The sequence below is a fragment of the Pristiophorus japonicus genome, chromosome 9 (assembly GCF_044704955.1).
Source record: "Pristiophorus japonicus isolate sPriJap1 chromosome 9, sPriJap1.hap1, whole genome shotgun sequence".
In the NCBI taxonomy this organism is placed as follows: domain Eukaryota; kingdom Metazoa; phylum Chordata; class Chondrichthyes; family Pristiophoridae; genus Pristiophorus; species Pristiophorus japonicus.
The window spans coordinates 170,322,185-170,342,807 of NC_091985.1; the positions used below are offsets into that span (position 1 = coordinate 170,322,185).

A 20,623-nucleotide genomic window follows, 5' to 3' on the forward strand; every position below is an offset into this window, starting at 1 on the left:
GCGTTGCAGCCGCCCTTAAAGGGGAGGGCGCACTGCCGCGGGCGCCATTTTATTTTAATCATCGGCCGCGGGTTCGGCCGGGCCGCTGATAGGCAGCCCTGCACCCCTCTAGGGTGCTAGGCCACTGACTCAGCTGAACCCCTCCCTGGTGGGACAGTGGGCTCGGAATCGGCACGTCCGTGTCGCGCTGACATCATCACCGCTGTGTGATGGGCACGGCCCTGCTCCCTCGCAAACCCGCCCCTACACCGCCTCAAACAACGTCCCATGGCGCTGGGAGGCAGTGTCAGAGTTAAAGAGCCCAATTTTCCAGCTCTTTCCTCTGACTCCCGCCAGGCGGTACATTTCCAGTTAATTTAAAGTGCCCTCCCCAATTTCGGCCCCGGAGCATTCGCAGGTGATTCAGCCAAGGGAACCATCACCGTGGGTTTCTATCCAGTCCTCACCTTATGTCCTTGAGGATAACCAATCAGGAGCGGGAACCCTGCCTGAATCCATTAATTTCTCTGAACCTGTGCAGGAAAATCCGACTCTCATCCCAGCACTTGGGGCACAAAACCTACCTACCATACATGACTGCACACGCTCACCTGTCTGCAAAGCTCCTTCGCATAATCTCGCAGGAAGTTCTCCTCATCATCCTCCAATACCTCCACTGCATCAGGCTGCACGTGCTCCACAAGAAACACCTTGGTCACCACACCACTCTCTCGACCATCTCTAATAGTCAACAGAAAGTTTAGAGATGACACGAAACTCAGAAAAGTAGTAACGAGTGAGGCGGATAGTAGCAGGCTTCAGGAAGGCAAAGAGAGACCGGTGAAATGGGCGGACACGTGGCCGGTGAAATTTAACACATAGAAGTGTGAAGTGATACATTTTGGTAAGAAGAATGAGGAGAGGCAATATAAACTAAATGGAACAATTTTAAAAGGAGTACACCACGCAGGAGTTTACAAACACAAATCTTTGACTGTGGCAGGACAAGTTGGTAAGGCTGTTAAAAAAGCATCTAAATAGAAGCATAGAGTACAAAAGCAAGGAAGTTATGCTAAACCTCGATAAATCTGGTTCGGCCTCAGCTGCAGTATTGTGTCCAATTCTGGGTACTACTTTAGGAAGGATGTCAAGGCCTTGGAGAGAGTGCAGAGGAGATTTACAAGAATGGTACCAGGGAGGAGGGCCTTCAGTTACATGGAGAGACTAGAGTAGCTGGGGTTGTTCTCCTTAGAGCAGAGAAGGTTAAGCGGATATTTAACAGAGGTGTTCACAATTCTGAGGGGTTTTGATACAGTAGATAGGGAGAAACAGTTTCCACTGACAGGAGGGCTGATAACCAGAGGACACAGATTTAAGATCATTGGCAAAGGAACCAGAGGGAGACAAGAATTTTTTTATACACAGTGATTTGTTCTGATCTGGAATGCACGGCCTGAAAGGGTGGTGGAAGCTGATCCAATTGTAAATTTTAAAAGGGAATTGGATAAATACTTAAAAAGAAAACATTTAGAGAGCTTTGGGGAAAGAGCAGGGCAGTGGGATTAACAGAATAGCTTTTTCAAAGAGCCAGCACAGGCTCGATGGGCCGAATGGCCTCCTTCTGTGCTGTATCATTCTATGATTCTATGAAGGCCCCTGCCCTAGCCCTGGCCTCCAGTTCCTTTCTCCAGTTTCTCTCCGATCCCCCCTCGTTACCTATCCGAGCTCATCCTGTCCATGAGACCCACTTCCTGCTCCCTTGACCCTATTCCCACCAAACTGCTGATCACCCAACTTCTTTTTCTGGTTCCCACGTTAGCTGACATTGTTAACGGTTCTCTCTCCTCAGGTACTGTCCCCCTCTCCCTCAAATCTGCCGTCATCACCCCTCTCCTCAAAAAAACCAACCCTCGATCCCTCCGTCCTTGCAAACTACCGTCCCATCTCCAACCTCCCTTTCCTCTTCAAAGTCCTTGAACGTGTTGTCACCTCCGAAACCCGTGCCCATCATTCCCGCAATTCCATGTTTGAATCCCTCCAATCCGGTTTACACGCCTGCCACAGTATCAAAATGGCTCTCTTCAAAGTCACAAATGAGATCCTTTGTGGCTGTGACGAAGGCAAACTATCTCTCTTCGGCCTTCTGGACCTGTCTGCAGCCTCTGACACGGTTGACCACTCTATCCTCCTCCAATGCCTCTCCACCATCGTCCAGCTGGGTGGGACTGCACTCGCCTGGTTCCATTCTTATCTATCTAATTGTAGCCAGAGAATCACCAGCAAAGGCTTCTCTTCCCATCCCCACATCGTTACCTCTGGTATCCCCTAAGGATCTATCCTTGGCCCCCTCCTATTTCTCATCTACATGTTGCCCCTTGGCGACATCCGAAAACACAGCGTCAGTTTCCACATGTACGCTGACGACACCCAGCTCTACCTCACCACTACTTCTCTCGACCCCTCCACGGTCTCTAAATTGTCAGACTGCTTTTCCGATAACCAGTTCTGGATGAGCAGAAATTTTCTCCGATTAAATATTGGGAAGATCGACGCCATTGTTTTCAGTCCCTGCCCCAAACTCGGTTCCCTAGCCACTGACTCCATCCCTCTCCCCAACTCCTGTCTGAGGCTGAACCACACTGTTCGCAACCTAGGTGTCATATTTGACCCTGAAATGAGCTTTCAACCACATATCTGCAGCATAACTAAGACCGCCTATTTCCACCTCCGTAACATCGCCCGTCTCCGCCCTTGCCTCAGCTCATCCGCTGCTGAAGCCTTCATCCATGCCTTTGTTACCTCCAGACTTGACTATGCCAACGCACTCCTGGCTGGTCTCCCACATTCTACCCTACGTAAACTAGAGGTTATCTAAAACTCGGCTGCCGTGTTCTAACTCACACCAAGTCCCGCTCACCCATCATCCCTGTGCTCGCTGACCTACAATGCCTCAATTTCCAAATTCTCATCTTTATTTTCAAATCCCTCCATGGCCTCGCCCCTCCCTGTCTCTGTAATCTCCACCAGCCTCATAAACCCCTCCCCCCACCCACCCCGAGATATTTGTGCTCCTCTAATTCTGCCTCCTGAGCATCCCTGATTATAATCACTCAACCATCGGTGGCCGTGCCTTCTGTTGCCTGGGCCCCAAGCTCTGGAATTCCCTGCCTAAACCTCTCTACCCCTCTTTCCTCCTTCAAGGCACTCCTTAAAACCTACCTCTTTGACCAGGCTTTTGGTCACCTGTGCTAATTTCTACTTATGAGGCTCGATGTTAAATTATTATCTCATAATACTCCTGCGGAGCGCCTTGGGAAGTTTCACTACGTTAAAGGTGCTATATAAATACAAGTTGTTGTTGTTGATTTGTTTCTTGGACCAATAAAAACTACTCTCCAATGGAAATATTTTTGTTTGCGACAAACACCAGGGAGGTTTACCTCGAGACAGCCAAGGCTTTAACGGTGCCTTTGCCTGCAAGCAATGTGAATGGTTTCCTGTACTTTATGGTGGAGCTCTCCCCATAGCTTGGTTTCTTCAAGAGTTGTGGTTTGCTGCCATTTACTGTGTAGTATACATCCACATCACGGGTATCTGTCAAATATAAAGGACAAAATGAAAATGTCAGTAAAGATTTTGCTTTACTTAAAAATAAAATCCCCACCAGATTTCTTGCCTTCAATCAATTTCCATTTGTGTGGCGAGACTAGAGAAGCTGGGATAGTTCTTAGCGCAGAGAAGGTTAAGGGGAGATTTAATATAGATGCTCAAGATCATGAAGGGTTCTGATAGAGTAAATGAGGAGAAACGGTTTCCACTGGCAGACGTGTCGGTAACCAGAGGACCCATATTTAAGATAATTGACAAAGGAACCAGACGGGAAATAAGGAGAATTTGTGTTTAAAGAGAGTTATTACAATGTGGAATGCACTGCCTGAAAGGGTGATGAAGCAGATTCAATAGAAACTTAAAAAAAAATGGGTAAATACTTTTAGGGGAGAAAACTGCAGGCTTATGGTGAAAGAGCAGGGGAGGGGGACTAACTGGATAGTTCTTTCAAAGAACTGGCACAGGCGCGGTGGGCCAAATGGCCTCGGTCTGTGTGGTAAGATTCTCTGGGGCCGAAATTCCCGTTCTTCTTCTCCCATTGGTGCCTGCAGGGGGTGCTGGGCAAAATTGCAGGGGAGCTAGCGGAGGCATGAAAAGGGTAGCACCACACCCCCGCTGTTAGCACCCCAAGTTGCGCCTCCACCGATGACATCGTCGTTGTGCGCGGCGACCCTTTTTTGCCCCTTTCCGCCCCTCGCCGGAAATTGGCCAGTGCCCCGAGAGGCAGCCGGGTGCAGGGAGTCCCACTCCACCTCGGTTACCACCCCCAAACGGGGAGTAACCGAATTTCAACCCCTATCATTAGCTGGAAGGGCAAGGTATCCCTCTGAGTACAAACAAAGGGAAGGCCGATCACCATGGAAACAACTCCTCTTTCACAATGGTGGATTGCTCGAGCTGTACAACAATAACTGCATCAGCACAGTGAGTATGGATAATATGGTATAAAGCTGAGAAGGTTTTACCTTTCCTTGCAGGTACATATTTCACAGAATGGAAGCTGCTCACTCTGATCTATTCAGAGTAATTCGACCTGCTCTGTTTATAATAATAAGAACTTTTATTTATATAGCGCCTTTAATGTAGTAAAACGTCCCAAAGTGCTTCACAACAGAATTACAAGACAAAATAGATAAGCACGACCCCAAGCCACAAAAGAAGAAATTAAGGCAGATGACCAAAAGCTTGTTTAAAGCAGTAGGTTTTAAGGAGCGTCTTAAAGGAGGAAAGAGAGGTAGAGAGGTGGAGAGGTTGAGGGAAGGAGTTCCAGAGCTTGGGGCCCAGGCAGCTGAAGGCACAGCCACCGATAGTTATAATCAGGGATGTTCCAAGAGGCCAGAATTTGAGGAGCGCAGACATCCTGTGGGGTTGTGAGGCTGAAAAGGATTACAGAGATAGGAGGCTGGAATTAGATCAAAAACCGCCACCACCGGATTACCGCCCAAAAAAACCGCTACGATTATTCAATTAAGGCTGGCGGAAAATTGATTTAAATAATGGAAAAAATTCTGTCCGGCGGGAAAAATCGGTGTTCTACATGGATTCTTGACGGAAAACGCGATCCGGGTCAAATTGAACAGTATTGAGTCAAAATTTAGTCCGAGGCTGCGAGGTTGGCCTAGGAGAGGTAAAACACAAAAAACATTTTTCAAAAAAAAAATCGGAAAACATTCATAGAAACATAGAAACATAGAAAATAGGTGCAGGAGTACGCCATTCGGCCCTTCGAGCCTGCATCACCATTCAACAAGATCATGTCTGATCACCCACCCCAGCAACCGGCCCCCCCCCCCCCCCACGGCCCCTCCACACCTCCCGACCCCCCAGCCGCAAGGACCACATCCATCTCCCTCCCGAACACATCCAATGAACTGCCATTAACAACTCTCCGCGGCAGGGAACCCCACAGGCCAACAACTCCCTGAGTGAAGAAGTCTCTCCCCATCCCAGCTCCAAACAGCCCACCCCCCATCCCAAGAGCGTGCCCACCCCCCCACCCCCCTAGCTCCGGACCCAGCCAACACCGGGAACACCCCCCCCGCACCCAACCCGCCCAGTCCCGTCAGAATCCTTCCCAAATGACGAACACCCCCCGGATGTCGAACCCCCAGCCACGGCCACCCCGGAGCCACGCCCGCGCGACGCCAACCACACCACATCCACCAACCGCCATCTGCGCAGTCAACCCGTCCACCCCACTCCGAACACTCCCCGCACCGAGGCACAGAGTTCCCAGGCCCGCCCCTCCAACACACTTCGCTCCCCCAGACCTTCGCTGCAATGTGGGCCCCTCCTGTCCCCCGCCCTGGGTTTCTCCGCCCCCCACCTCCACCACTCTCCCCTCCATCCCCCGCCCCCGTCTCCCCTCAACTTCCCTCTGCGTCCCCGCACAGGCTCCCATCTTGAGGGCGGTAACCTTCTGGGGCCGGGAATTTTAGTCCCCAACGTGGAAGTCCTGCTCCCGCCGAAGAATTGGCCTTACCACCCCTCAATGGAAGCGGAGTGTAATTTCCCACACTCCACTTCCTTTGGGGGCAGTTACTGGGGCACGACTGGATGCTCCTGTGACAGTGTGAACTGGTGCTCTCCACTCTCTGTCCTGCGACAGTTTGAACTGGTGCTCTCCACTCTCCGTCCTGTGACAGTGGGAACTGGTGCTCCCCACTCTCCGTCCTGTGACAGTGGGAACTGGTGCTCTCCACTCTCTGTCCTGCGACAGTTTGAACTGGTGCTCTCCACTCTCCGTCCTGTGACAGTGGGAACTGGTGCTCTCCACTCTCCCGTCCTGTGACAGTTTGAACTGGTGCTCTCCACTCTCCGTCCTGTGACAGTGGGAACTGGTGCTCTCCACTCTCCCGTCCTGTGACAGTTTGAACTGGTGCTCTCCACTCTCCTGTCCTGTGACAGTTTGAACTGGTGCTCTCCACTCTCTGTCCTGTGACAGTGGGAACTGGTGCTCTCCACTCTCCCGTCCTGTGACAGTGGGAACTGGTGCTCTCCACTCTCTGTCCTGTGACAGTGGGAACTGGTGCTCTCCACTCTCTGTCCTGTGACAGTTTGAACTGGTGCTCTCCACTCTCCCGTCCTGTGACAGTGGGAACTGGTGCTCTCCACTCTCCGTCCTGTGACAGTGGGAACTGGTGCTCTCCACTCTTTGTCCTGTGACAGTTTGAAGTGGTGCTCTCCACTCTCCCGTCCTGTGACAGTGGGAACTGGTGCTCTCCACTCTCCGTCCTGTGACAGTGGGAACTGGTGCTCTCCACTCTCTGTCCTGTGACAGTGGGAACTGGTGCTCTCCACTCTCCGTCCTGTGACAGTGGGAACTGGTGCTCTCCAATCTCTGTCCTGTGACAGTGGGAACTGGTGCTCTCCACTCTCCGTCCTGTGACAGTGGGAACTGGTGCTCTCCACTCTCTGTCCTGTGACAGTGGGAACTGGTGCTCTCCACTCTCCCGTCCTGTGACAGTGGGAACTGGTGCTCTCCACTCTCCCGTCCTGTGACAGTGGGAACTGGTGCTCTCCACTCTCCCGTCCTGTGACAGTTTGAACTGGTGCTCTCCACTCTCTGTCCTGTGACAGTTTGAACTGGTGCTCTCCACTCTCTGTCCTGTGACAGTTTGAACTGGTGCTCTCCACTCTCCCGTCCTGTGACAGTTTGAACTGGTGCTCTCCACTCTCTCTTCTGTGACAGTTTGAATTGGTGCTCTCCACTCTCTCTCCTGTGACAGTTTAAACTGGTGCTCTCCACTCTCCCGTCCTGTGACAGTGGGAACTGGTGCTCTCCACTCTCTGTCCTGTGACAGTGGGAACTGGTGCTCTCCACTCTCTGTCCTGTGACAGTGGGAACTGGTGCTCTCCACTCTCTGTCCTGTGACAGTTTGAACTGGTGCTCTCCACTCTCTGTCCTGTGACAGTTTGAACTGGTGCTCTCCACTCTCTCTTCTGTGACAGTTTGAATTGGTGCTCTCCACTCTCTCTCCTGTGACAGTTTAAACTGGTGCTCTCCACTCTCTGTCCTGTGACAGTTTGAACTGGTGCTCTCCGCTCTCTGTCCTGTGACAGTTTGAACTGGTGCTCTCCACTCTCTGTCCTGTGACAGTGGGAACTGGTGCTCTCCACTCTCTGTCCTGTGACAGTGGGAACTGGTGCTCTCCACTCTCCGTCCTGTGACAGTGGGAACTGGTGCTCTCCACTCTCCCGTCCTGTGACAGTGGGAACTGGTGCTCCCCACTCTCTGTCCTGTGACAGTGGGAACTGGTGCTCTCCACTCTCCCGTCCTGTGACAGTGGGAACTGGTGCTCTCCACTCTCCGTCCTGTGACAGTTGGAACTGGTGCTCTCCACTCTCCCGTCCTGTGACAGTTGGAACTGGTGCTCTCCACTCTCTGTCCTGTGACAGTTGGAACTGGTGCTCTCCACTCTCCGTCCTGTGACAGTTTGAACTGGTGCTCTCCACTCTCCCGTCCTGTGACAGTTGGAACTGGTGCTCTCCACTCTCCCGTCCTGTGACAGTGGGAACTGGTGCTCTCCACTCTCCCGTCCTGTGACAGTGGGAACTGGTGCTCTCCACTCTCCCGTCCTGTGACAGTTGGAACTGGTGCTCTCCACTCTCTGTCCTGTGACAGTTGGAACTGGTGCTCTCCACTCTCCGTCCTGTGACAGTGGGAACTGGTGCTCTCCACTCTCCCGTCCTGTGACAGTGGGAACTGGTGCTCTCCACTCTCTGTCCTGTGACAGTTGGAACTGGTGCTCTCCACTCTCCCGTCCTGTGACAGTTGGAACTGGTGCTCTCCACTCTCTGTCCTGTGACAGTTGGAACTGGTGCTCTCCACTCTCTGTCCTGTGACAGTGGGAACTGGTGTTCTCCACTCTCTGTCCTGTGACAGTTGGAACTGGTGCTCTCCACTCTCCCGTCCTGTGACAGTGGGAACTGGTGCTCTCCACTCTCTGTCCTGTGACAGTTTGAACTGGTGCTCTCCACTCTCTGTCCTGTGACAGTGGGAACTGGTGCTCTCCACTCTCTGTCCTGTGACAGTGGGAACTGGTGCTCTCCACTCTCCCGTCCTGTGACAGTTGGAACTGGTGCTCTCCACTCTCCCGTCCTGTGACAGTTGGAACTGGTGCTCTCCACTCTCCCGTCCTGTGACAATGGGAACTGGTGCTCTCCACTCTCCCGTCCTGTGACAGTTGGAACTGGTGCTCTCCACTCTCTGTCCTGTGACAGTTGGAACTGGTGCTCTCCACTCTCCCGTCCTGTGACAGTTTGAACTGGTGCTCTCCACTCTCCCGTCCTGTGACAGTTGGAACTGGTGCTCTCCACTCTCCAGTCCTGTTAAGTTGGAACTGGTGCTCTCCACTCTCTGTCCTGTGACAGTTGGAACTGGTGCTCTCCACTCTCCCGTCCTGTGACAGTTGGAACTGGTGCTCTCCACTCTCTGTCCTGTGACAGTTGGAACTGGTGCTCTCCACTCTCCGTCCTGTGACAGTTTGAACTGGTGCTCTCCACTCTCTGTCCTGTGACAGTTGGAACTGGTGCTCTCCACTCTCCGTCCTGTGACAGTTTGAACTGGTGCTCTCCACTCTCTGTCCTGTGACAGTTGGAACTGGTGCTCTCCACTCTCTGTCCTGTGACAGTTTGAACTGGTGCTCTCCACTCTCCGTCCTGTGACAGTTTGAACTGGTGCTCTCCACTCTCCGTCCTGTGACAGTTTGAACTGGTGCTCTCCACTCTCTGTCCTGTGACAGTTGGAACTGGTGCTCTCCACTCTCCCGTCCTGTGACAGTTTGAACTGGTGCTCTCCACTCTCTGTCCTGTGACAGTTTGAACTGGTGCTCTCCACTCTCTGTCCTGTGACAGTTGGAACTGGTGCTCTCCACTCTCTGTCCTGTGACAGTTGGAACTGGTGCTCTCCACTCTCTGTCCTGTGACAGTGGGAACTGGTGCTCTCCACTCTCTGTCCTGTGACAGTGGGAACTGGTGCTCTCCACTCTCCCGTCCTGTGACAGTGGGAACTGGTGCTCTCCACTCTCTGTCCTGTGACAGTTGGAACTGGTGCTCTCCACTCTCTGTCCTGTGACAGTGGGAACTGGTGCTCTCCACTCTCTGTCCTGTGACAGTGGGAACTGGTGCTCTCCACTCTCTGTCCTGTGACAGTTGGAACTGGTGCTCTCCACTCTCCCATCCTGTGACAGTTTGAACTGGTGCTCTCCACTCTCCCGTCCTGTGACAGTTGGAACTGGTGCTCTCCACTCTCCCGTCCTGTGACAGTTTGAACTGGTGCTCTCCACTCTCCCGTCCTGTGACAGTTTGAACTGGTGCTCTCCACTCTCTGTCCTGTGACAGTTGGAACTGGTGCTCTCCACTCTCTGTCCTGTGACAGTTGGAACTGGTGCTCTCCACTCTCCCGTCCTGTGACAGTTGGAACTGGTGCTCTCCACTCTCTGTCCTGTGACAGTAGGAACTGGTGCTCTCCACTCTCTGTATGTGACAGTTTGAACTGGTGCTCTCCACTCTCTGTATGTGACAGTTTGAACTGGTGCTCCCCACTCTCTGTCCTGTGACAGTTTGAACTGGTGCTCTCCACTCTCCCATCCTGTGACAGTAGGAACTGGTGCTCTCCACTCTCTGTATGTGACAGTTTGAACTGGTGCTCTCCACTCTCCCGTCCTGTGACAGTTTGAACTGGTGCTCTCCACTCTCTGTATGTGAGAGTTTGAACTGGTGCTCCCCACTCTCTGTCCTGTGACAGTTTGAACTGGTGCTCTCCACTCTCCCGTCCTGTGACAGTTTGAACTGGTGCTCCCCACTCTCCCGTCCTGTGACAGTTTGAACTGGTGCTCTCCATTCTCTGTCCTGTGACAGTAGGAACTGGTGCTCTCCACTCTCTGTCCTGTGACAGTTGGAACTGGTGCTCTCCACTCTCTGTCCTGTGACAGTTGGAACTGGTGCTCTCCACTCTCTGTCCTGTGACAGTTTGAACTGGTGCTCCCCACTCTCCCGTCCTATGACAGTTGGAACTGGTGCTCTCCACTCTCTGTCCTGTGACAGTTTGAACTGGTGCTCTCCACTCTCCCGTCCTGTGACAGTTGGAACTGGTGCTCTCCACTCTCTGTCCTGTGACAGTTTGAACTGGTGCTCTCCACTCTCTGTCCTGTGACAGTTTGAACTGGTGCTCCCCACTCTCCCGTCCTATGACAGTTGGAACTGGTGCTCTCCACTCTCTGTCCTGTGACAGTTTGAACTGGTGCTCTCCACTCTCTGTCCTGTGACAGTTTGAACTGGTGCTCTCCACTCTCCCGTCCTGTGACAGTTTGAACTGGTGCTATCCACTCTCTCTCCTGTGACAGTTTGAACTGGTGCTCTCCACTCTCTCTCCTGTGACAGTTTGAACTGGTGCTCTCCACTCTCTCTCCTGTGACAGTTTGAACTGGTGCTCTCCACTCTCCCGTCCTGTGACAGTTGGAACTGGTGCTCTCCACTCTCCCGTCCTGTGACAGTGGGAACTGGTGCTCTCCACTCTCCCGTCCTGTGACAGTGGGAACTGGTGCTCTCCACTCTCCGTCCTGTGACAGTGGGAACTGGTGCTCTCCACTCTCTGTCCTGTGACAGTGGGAACTGGTGCTCTCCACTCTCCCGTCCTGTGACAGTGGGAACTGGTGCTCTCCACTCTCCCGTCCTGTGACAGTTGGAACTGGTGCTCTCCACTCTCCCGTCCTGTGACAGTGGGAACTGGTGCTCTCCACTCTCCGTCCTGTGACAGTGGGAACTGGTGCTCTCCACTCTCTGTCCTGTGACAGTGGGAACTGGTGCTCTCCACTCTCCGTCCTGTGACAGTGGGAACTGGTGCTCTCCACTCTCTGTCCTGTGACAGTGGGAACTGGTGCTCTCCACTCTCCGTCCTGTGACAGTGGGAACTGGTGCTCTCCACTCTCCCGTCCTGTGACAGTTGGAACTGGTGCTCTCCACTCTCTGTCCTGTGACAGTTGGAACTGGTGCTCTCCATCTCTGTCCTGTGACAGTTTGAACTGGTGCTCTCCACTCTCCGTCCTGTGACAGTAGGAACTGGTGCTCTCCACTCTCTGTCCTGTGACAGTTTGAACTGGTGCTCTCCACTCTCCGTCCTGTGACAGTAGGAACTGGTGCTCTCCACTCTCTCTCCTGTGACAGTTTGAACTGGTGCTCTCCACTCTCTCTCCTGTGACAGTGGGAACTGGTGCTCTCCACTCTCCCGTCCTGTGACAGTTGGAATTGGTGCTCTCCACTCTCTGTCCTGTGACAGTTGGAACTGGTGCTCTCCACTCTCCCGTCCTGTGACAATGGGAACTGGTGCTCTCCACTCTCCGTCCTGTGACAGTGGGAACTGGTGCTCTCCACTCTCCGTCCTGTGACAGTTGGAACTGGTGCTCTCCACTCTCCCGTCCTGTGACAGTTGGAACTGGTGCTCTCCACTCTCTGTCCTGTGACAGTGGGAACTGGTGCTCTCCACTCTCCCGTCCTGTGACAGTTTGAACTGGTGCTCTCCACTCTCTGTCCTGTGACAGTTTGAACTGGTGCTCTCCACTCTCCCGTCCTGTGACAGTTTGAACTGGTGCTCTCCACTCTCCGTCCTGTGACAGTTTGAACTGGTGCCCTCCACTCTCCGTCCTGTGACAGTTTGAACTGGTGCCCTCCACTCTCCCGTCCTGTGACAGTTTGAACTGGTGCTCTCCACTCTCTGTCCTGTGACAGTTTGAACTGGTGCTCTCCACTCTCCCGTCCTGTGACAGTGGGAACTGGTGCTCTCCACTCTCTGTCCTGTGACAGTGGGAACTGGTGCTCTCCACTCTCCTGTCCTGTGACAGTTTGAACTGGTGCTCTCCACTCTCCCGTCCTGTGACAGTGGGAACTGGTGCTCTCCACTCTCCTGTTCTGTGACAGTGGGAACTGGTGCTCTCCACTCTCCCGTCCTGTGACAGTTTGAACTGGTGCTCTCCACTCTCCCGTTCTGTGACAGTGGGAACTGGTGCTCTCCACTCTCTGTCCTGTGACAGTTTGAACTGGTGCTCTCCACTCTCTCTCCTGTGACAGTGGGAACTGGTGCTCTCCACTCTCCGTCCTGTGACAGTTTGAACTGGTGCTCTCCACTCTCCCGTCTTGTGACAGTTTGAACTGGTGCTCTCAACTCTCCGTCCTGTGACAGTTTGAACTGGTGCCCTCCACTCTCCGTCCTGTGACAGTTTGAACTGGTGCTCTCCACTCTCTCTCCTGTGACAGTGGGAACTGGTGCTCTCCACTCTCTGTCCTGTGACAGTGGGAACTGGTGCTCTCCACTCTCTCTCCTGTGACAGTGGGAACTGGTGCTCTCCACTCTCTCTCCTGTGACAGTGGGAACTGGTGCTCTCCACTCTCTCTCCTGTGATAGTTGGAATTGGTGCTCCCCACTCTCTCTCCTGTGACAGGACCCTTCTGCACTGAATTGCAACAAAAGAATGTTTTTTAAAAACTTTCATTTACTTTCTTTTGCAGGGTTTCATACCTACCGCCGATCGAAGGTTTCTCCTGGGCGGTGTTTCTTTCAGCAACTATGGAACACCGCTACCGCCAAACTCGGCCAGAAATGTTTTTTTTTAGTGTTGCACGCCGGCGGTCCGCTCCCCAGCGGTATTTCAAAACCACCAACGGAACACTTTGACCAAAATAGCACCGGGTGGTTTTCCATAAACAAATAGGAATACTGCCGAAAAACCCAGCAGAAATGCTCACCAAATTCCAGCCCAGGGAGGGGCGAGGCCATGGAGGGATTTGTAAACAAGGATGAGAATTTTGAAATCGAGGCGTTGTTTAACCGGGAGCCAATGTAAGTCAGCGAGCACAGAGGTGATGGGTGATCGGGACTTGGAACAAGTTAGGACACGGGCTACCGAGTTTTGGATGACCTCAAGTTTACATAGGGTAGAATGTGGGAGGCCAGCCAGGAGTGCGTTGGAGTAGTCAAATCTAGAAATAACAAAGGCATGAATGAGGGTTTCAGCAGCAGAAGAGCTGAGGCAGGTGCGGAGGTGGGCAATGGTACGGAGGTGGAAAAAGGCGGTTTTAGTTATGCCACGGATATATGGCTGGAAACTCATTTCAGGGTCAAATATGACACCGAGGTTGTGTTCATCCTCAGACAGATGCTAGGGAGAGGGATGGAGTCAGTAGTTAGGGAATGGAGTTTGTGGCGGGGACTAAAGATAATGGCTTCGGCCTTCCCAATATTTAATTGGGGAAAATTTCTGCTCATCCAGTACTGGATGCCGGATAAGCAATCTGACAATTTAGAGACCAAGCAGGGGTCGAGAGAAGTGGTGGTGAGGTTGAGCTGGGTGTCGTCAGCGTACATGTTTTCGGATGATATCGTCAAGGGGTAGCATATAGTTAAGAAATAAGAGGGGGCCAAGGACAGATCCTTGGGGGACACCAGAGGTAACGATGTGGGGGTGGGAAGAGAAGCCATTGTATGAGATTTTCTGGCCACGATGAGATAGATAACAATGGAACCAGGCGAGTGCAGTCCCACCCAGCTGGACGATGGTGGAGAGGCGTTGGAGGAGGATTGAATAGTCAACTGTGCTAGAAGTACGAGAAGGGTTAGTTTACTTTTGTCACAGTCACAAAGGATGTCATTTGTGACTTTGATGAGAGCTGTTTCAGTACTGTGGCGGGGCAAACACCAGATAGAAGGGATTCAAACATTGAATTCATGGAGAGATGGTCATGGATTTGGGAGGCGACAACACGTTCATGTTCCCTGAATATGAAGATTTATGTGTACATATATAGGCTGCGATTTAATAATGTCTGATAGCAAAATTCTTGCCTCTAAATAGAAAAAAAATTTGCATAGGTGTCAACATGATGCGCACACAGATTTGTTTAAATAGAAAATTCCAATCCACTTTACCTCAAGCGGAATTTAACCTGTTGAGTGATGAAGCTCTTTTTTGTGGGTTTTCAGTTACTCTGATTTTACTAGTACATAATAATTTAAGAACGTAAAAATTAGGAGCAGGAGTAGGCCATTCAGTCCCTCGAGCCTGCTCCGCCATTCAATACGATCATGGCTGATGTTCTACCTCAACTCCACTTTCCCGCCCGCTCCACATGATTCTTTGATTCCCTTAATATTCAAAAATCTATCAGTCTCTGTCTTGAATATACTCAAAGACTGAGCCTCCATAGCCCTCTGGGGAAGAGAATTCCAGAGATTCACCACCCTCTGAGTGAAGAGGTTTTTCCTCATCCCAGTCCTAAATGGCCGACCCCTTATTCTGAGACTGTGACCCCTGGTTCTAGACTCCCCAGCCCCGGGAAACATCCTCCCTGCATCTACTCTGTCGAGCTCTGTAAGAATTTTGTATGTTTCAATGAGATCACCTCTCATTCTTCAAAATTCGAGAGAATATAGGCCTAGTCTGCTCAATCTCTCCTCATAGCACAATCCCCCTAATCCCAGTAATCAGTCTGGTGAACCTTCGTTGCACTCCCTCAATGGCAATTATATGCTTCCTAGGTAAGGAGACCAAAACTGTACACAATACTCCAGGTGTGGTCTCACCAAAGCCCTATATAATTGCAGTAAGACATCTTTACTCTTATACTCAAATCCTCTTGTAATAAAGGGAGGTATAAGAACATAAGAAATAGGAACAGGAGTAGGCCATACGGCCCCTCGAGCCTGCTTCGCCATTCAATAAGATCATGGCTGATCTGATCATGGACTCAGCTCCACTTTCACACCCGCTCTCCATATTATTCCCTTATCGTTTAAGAAACCGTCTATTTCTGTCTTAAATTTATTCAATGTCTCAGCTACCACAACTCTCTGAGGCTGCAAATTCCACAGATCCACAACCCTCAGAGAAGAAATTTCTCCTCATCTCAGTTTTAAATGGGCGACCCCTTATTCTAAGATTATGCCCTCCAGTTCTAGTCTCCCTTATGTCCTAGGGGGAGTGTTTGCTAGTGCTGTTGGGGAGGGTTTAAACTAATATGGCAGGGGGATGGCAATCTACGCAGGGAGACAGAGGGAAGTAAAATGGGGGCAGAAGCAAAAGGTAGAAAGGAGATAAGTAAAAGTGGAGGGCAGAGAAATCAAGGGCAAAAATCAAAAAGGGCCACATTATAACATAATTCTAAAAAGGACAAAGAGTGTTAAAAAAACAAGCCTGAAGGCTCTGTGTCTCAATGCGAGGAGCATTTGTAATAAGGTGGATGAATTAACTGCGCAGACAGCTGTTAACGGATATGATGTAATTGGGATTACGGAGACATGGCTCCAGGGTGACCAAGGGTGGGAACTCAACATCCAGAGATATTCAATATTCAAGAAGGATAGACAGAAAGGAATAGGAGGTGGGGTAGCGTTGCTGGTTAAAGAGGAGATCAACGCAAAGTAAGGAAGGACATTGGCTTGGATGATGTGGAATCTGTATGCGTAAAGCTGCGGACCACCAAACAGTAGTAGTGAGGTTGGGGATGGCATCAAACAGGAAATTAGGGATGCATGCAATAAAGGTACAGCAGTTATCATGGGTGACTTTAATCTACATATAGATTGGGTTAACCAAACTGGTAGCAATACGGTGGAGAAAAATTTCCTGGAGAGTATAAGGAATGGTTTTCTAGACCAATATGTCGAGGAACCAACTAGAGAGCTGGCCATCCTAGACTGGGTGTTGTGTAATGAGAGAGGATTAATTAGCAATCTTGTTGTGCGAGGCCCCATGGGGAAGGGTGACCATAATATGGTAGAATTCTTCATTAAGATGAAGAGTGACACAGTCCTGAACTTAAAGAAAGGTAACTTCGATGGTATGAGACGTGAATTGGCTAGGATAGACTGGCGAATGATACTTAAAGGGTTGATGGTGGATAGGCAATGGCAGACATTTAAAGATCAAATGGATGAACTTCAACAATTGTACATCCCTGTCTGGCGTAAAAATAAAACGGGGAAGGTGGCTCAACCATGGCTAACAAGGGATATTAGGGATAGTGTTAAATCCAAGGAACAGGCATATAAATTGGCCAGAAAAAGCAGCAAACCTGAGGACTGGGTGAAATTTAGAATTCAGCAGAGGAGGACAAAGGCTTTAATTAGGAAGGGGAAATAGAGTATGAGAATAAGCTTGCAGGGAACATAAAAACTGACTGCAAAAGCTTCTATAGATATGTGAAGAGAAAAAGATTAGTGAAGATAAATGTAGGTCCCTTGCAGTCAGAATCAGGTGAATTTATAATGGGGAACAAAGAAATGGCAGACCAATTGGACAAATACTTTGGTTCTGTCTTCATGAAGGAAGACACAAATAACTTTCCGGAAATACTAGGGGACTGAGGGTCTAGTGAGAAGGAGGAACTGAAGGAAATCCTTATTAGTCAGGAAATTGTGTTAGGAAAATTGATGGGATTGAAGGCCAATAAATCCACAGGGCCTGATAGTCTGCATCCAAGTGTACTTAAGGAAGTGCCCCTAGAAATAGTGGATGCATTGGTGATCATTTTCCAACATTCCGGATCAGTTCCTACGCATTGCAGGGTAGCTAATGTAACCCCACTTTTTAAAAAAAGGAGGGAGAGAAAACGGGTAATTATAGACCGGTTAGCCGGACAGCGGTAGTGGGGAAAATGTTGGAATCAATTATTAAAGATGTAACAGCAGCGCATTTGGAAAGCAGTGACAGGATCGGTCCAAGTCAGCTTGGATTTATGAAAGGGAAATCATGCTTGACAAATCTTCTAGAATTTTTTGAGGATGTAACTAATAGAGTGGACAAGGGAGAATCAGTGGATGTGGTGTATTTGGACTTTCAAAAGGCTTTTGACAAGGTCCCACACAAGAGAGTGGTGTGCAAAATCAAAGCACATGGTATTGGGGGTAATGTATTGGCGTGGATAGAGAATTGGTTGGCAGACAGGAAACAAAGAGTACAAATAAACCGGTCCTTTTCAGAATGGCAGGCAGTGACTAGCAAGGTTCAGTGCTGGGCCCCCAGCTATTTACAATATACATTAATGATTTAGACGAAGGAATTGAATGTAATATCTCCAAGTTTGCAGATAACACTAAGCTGGGTGGCAGTGTGAGCTGTGAGGAGGATGCTAAGAGGCTGCAGGGTGACAATGTTAATTCCTGGATTCTTTTACCTCAATCTGGTTCAGTAAAATTACTGAGTCGAATACCTCTTGTGCTTTGAACAAAGCAGTCTTTATTACCGGCCAGTAAGACCTATCAGACAGAAGATATACTCTCTGGATAGAGCGTACACACTCCCTACGGATAGGTGAAGTTACATCGTAAAGCGTTAACAGTTATACAGTTTTGAAATCAGATAACAAAATACAAATGGATTGACAGTCTAACTCAGCCACTCATTAGTCAATCTATATGAGATGTTCTTCTTGAAAGCTCAAGTATTGCCTCTAAATGTTTCAATCTAATGGTGTGACTATTTACTGAGACCTTGCAATTCTGCAGATGTATTTCATGTTAAAATTATATATTATTGGCAGGATTAGTGACTTGAAACCTTGAGACAGATTGTTAGTTATGCTGATGTTGCACTATTTGCAATCTGACATTCTCCCAGCTATTCTTCCATGGCTTATACATTTTCATATATCCCGTTTACTTTACTGTCCTTAATTCCATATATTCCGTTCAGATATCCACAGGGTAAGCCATTTAGGACCGAGATGAGGAGAAACTTCTTCACTCAGAGAATTGTGAACCTGTGGAATTCTCTACCACAGAAAGTTGTTGAGGCCAGTCCGTTAGATATATTCAAAAGGGAGTTAGATGTGGCCCTTACGGCTAAAGGGATCAAGGGATATGGAGAGAAATCAGGAATGTGGTACTGAAGTTGCATGATCAGCCATGATCATATTGAATGGTGGTGCAAGTACGAAGGGCCGAATGGCCTACTCCTGCACCTATTTTCTGTTTCTATCAGTGGAAATGTCCTCTCTGCATCCACCTTGTCAAGCCCCCTCATAATCTTATACGTTTCGATAAGATCACCTCTCATTCCTCTGAATTCCAATGAGTAGAGGCCCAACCTACTCAACCTTTCCTCAGAAGTCAACCCCCTCATCTCCGGAATCAACCTAGTGAACCTTATCTGAACTGCCTCCAAAGCAAGTATATCCTTTTGTAAATATGGAAACCAAAACTGCATGCAGTATTCCAGGTGTGGCCTCACCAATACCCTGTATACAGTCGAGTTTCCCAGGTTCAGTGCTAGGGCCACTGCTGTGTTTGATATAAAATGATGACTTGGATTTGGGGGTACAGGGCACAATTTTGTAATTTGTCGGACACAAAATGTGGAAGTGTAGTAAACAGTGAGGAAGATAATAATAGACTTGAAGAGGACATCGACAGGCTGGTGGAAAGGGCGGACACGTGGCTGGTGGAATTCAACGCAGAGAAATGTGAGGTGATACAATTGGGTAGGAAGAATGAGGAGAGACAATAGATGCTAAATTATACAAAATGAAAGGTCATGCAAGATGAGAGACACTTGGGAGCTGCTTGTGCACAGATCTTTGAAGGTGGTAGTACAGGTTAACAAAGCAGTTGATAAAGCGTATAAGATCCTGGGCTTTATAAATAGAGCATAGCATCCAAAACAAGGAAGTTATGCTAAATCGATATTAAACACTGGTTCGGCCCCAGCTGGAGTACTGTGTCCAATTCTGGGCTCCACACTTTCGGAAGGATGTGAAGGCTTTGGAGAGGGTGCAGAAGAGATTTACTAGAATGATTCCAGGGATGAGGGATTACGGTTACGTGGATAGACTGGAGAAGCTGGGGTTGTTCTCCTTACAGCAGAGAAGGTTGAGAGGAGATTTGATGGAGGTGTTTAAAATCATGAGGGGTTTAGAGTAAATAAAGAGAAACTATTTCCAGTGGTTGAAGGGTCGATAACCAGAGGGCACAGATTTAAGGTGATTGGCAAAAGAACTAGAGACGACATGAGGGAAAACTTTTTTACGCAACGAGTGGTTAGGATTTGGAATGCAACTACCTGATAGGGTGATGGATACAGATTCAGTAGTAGCTTTCTAAAGGGAACTGGATAAATAGTTGAAGGAGAAAAATTTGCAGGGATTTGGGGAAAGAGCAGGGGCAGTGGGACTAACTGGATTGCTCTGAAAGACTGGATGGGCCGAATGGCCTCCTTCTGTGCTGAACTATTCTATGATCCTATGATACAGTGTCTTTAATGTAGTAGAATGTCCGAAGGCTCTTCACAAAAGCATAATCAGATAAAACTTGACACTGAGCCAAAGAAGGACATGTTAGAACCGGCGACCAAAAACTGGGTCGAAAAGATAGATTTTAAAGCGGCTCTTCAAAGAGAGGGAGGTGGAGAGGCGGAGAGGTTTAGGATGGGAATTCCAGAGTTTAGGGCCTAGGCAGCTAAAGGCACGGCCGCCAATGGTGGAGCGAAGAAAATCTGTGATACACAAGAGGCCATAATTGGAGAAGAGCAGAGATCTTGGAGGGTTGTAGGAGGTTACAGAGATCGACTGTGTCCTGTGCATCTGGAGGCATGTATGTGCCATGGATATATTACTGGACATCCCTCCAGCATGCAGGATGTTAGAGTCCATTTCACACCCAGTGTAGAGAAGTAAGCGGCCTTTTTCTTACCCGACTTGATTGCGATGGGAGTGTTGGTATCGATGTCATGCTTGGGCTTGCCAGAGAGCGGGGCTCTCAGTGGTATGATTTGTGGGACTGCGATGGATCCGGCCGTCATCCTTCTAGAGGGGAGCCACCTACAGGGAGAGACCAGAGACAGTATTTGACAGGAGCGGCAGGGACAGAGCCTGCCAAGCAAGAGACACCTCCACAATTACTTCCAGTCAGAAAGCCAAGTTGAAGGGACATCACCTGAGGAGGGGTCAAGGTAAAGCAGGAAGCTGTTAATGGCAACATTAGAGTATCACAAACAAACCCTGAAACACAAATAATTAATGAACAATATCAACCCCAAATTGTAAATAA

At 49.6% G+C, this 20,623-nt stretch overlaps 1 protein-coding gene across 8 annotated transcripts in view; it reads right to left on the reverse strand.

The window, feature by feature from the left end:
• dzank1 (double zinc ribbon and ankyrin repeat domains 1) overlaps window positions 1–20,623 on the reverse strand; it is a 133,544-nt gene that overhangs the window by 110,545 nt on the left and 2,376 nt on the right. For 6 of the 8 annotated variants that reach the window (XM_070890116.1, XM_070890115.1, XM_070890118.1 and 3 more), the window contains exons 2-4: window positions 20,267–20,394; window positions 3,420–3,573; window positions 591–720 (exon numbers count right to left, since the gene is read on the reverse strand). In XM_070890116.1, the coding sequence (XP_070746217.1) occupies window positions 591–720; window positions 3,420–3,573; window positions 20,267–20,375 (393 nt within the window). In that variant the 5' untranslated portion in view covers window positions 20,376–20,394. Of the gene's footprint in view, window positions 1–590; window positions 721–3,419; window positions 3,574–20,266; window positions 20,575–20,623 lie in introns of all 8 variants that reach the window. The other 2 variants (XM_070890114.1, XM_070890113.1) reach the window with 2 other exon arrangements.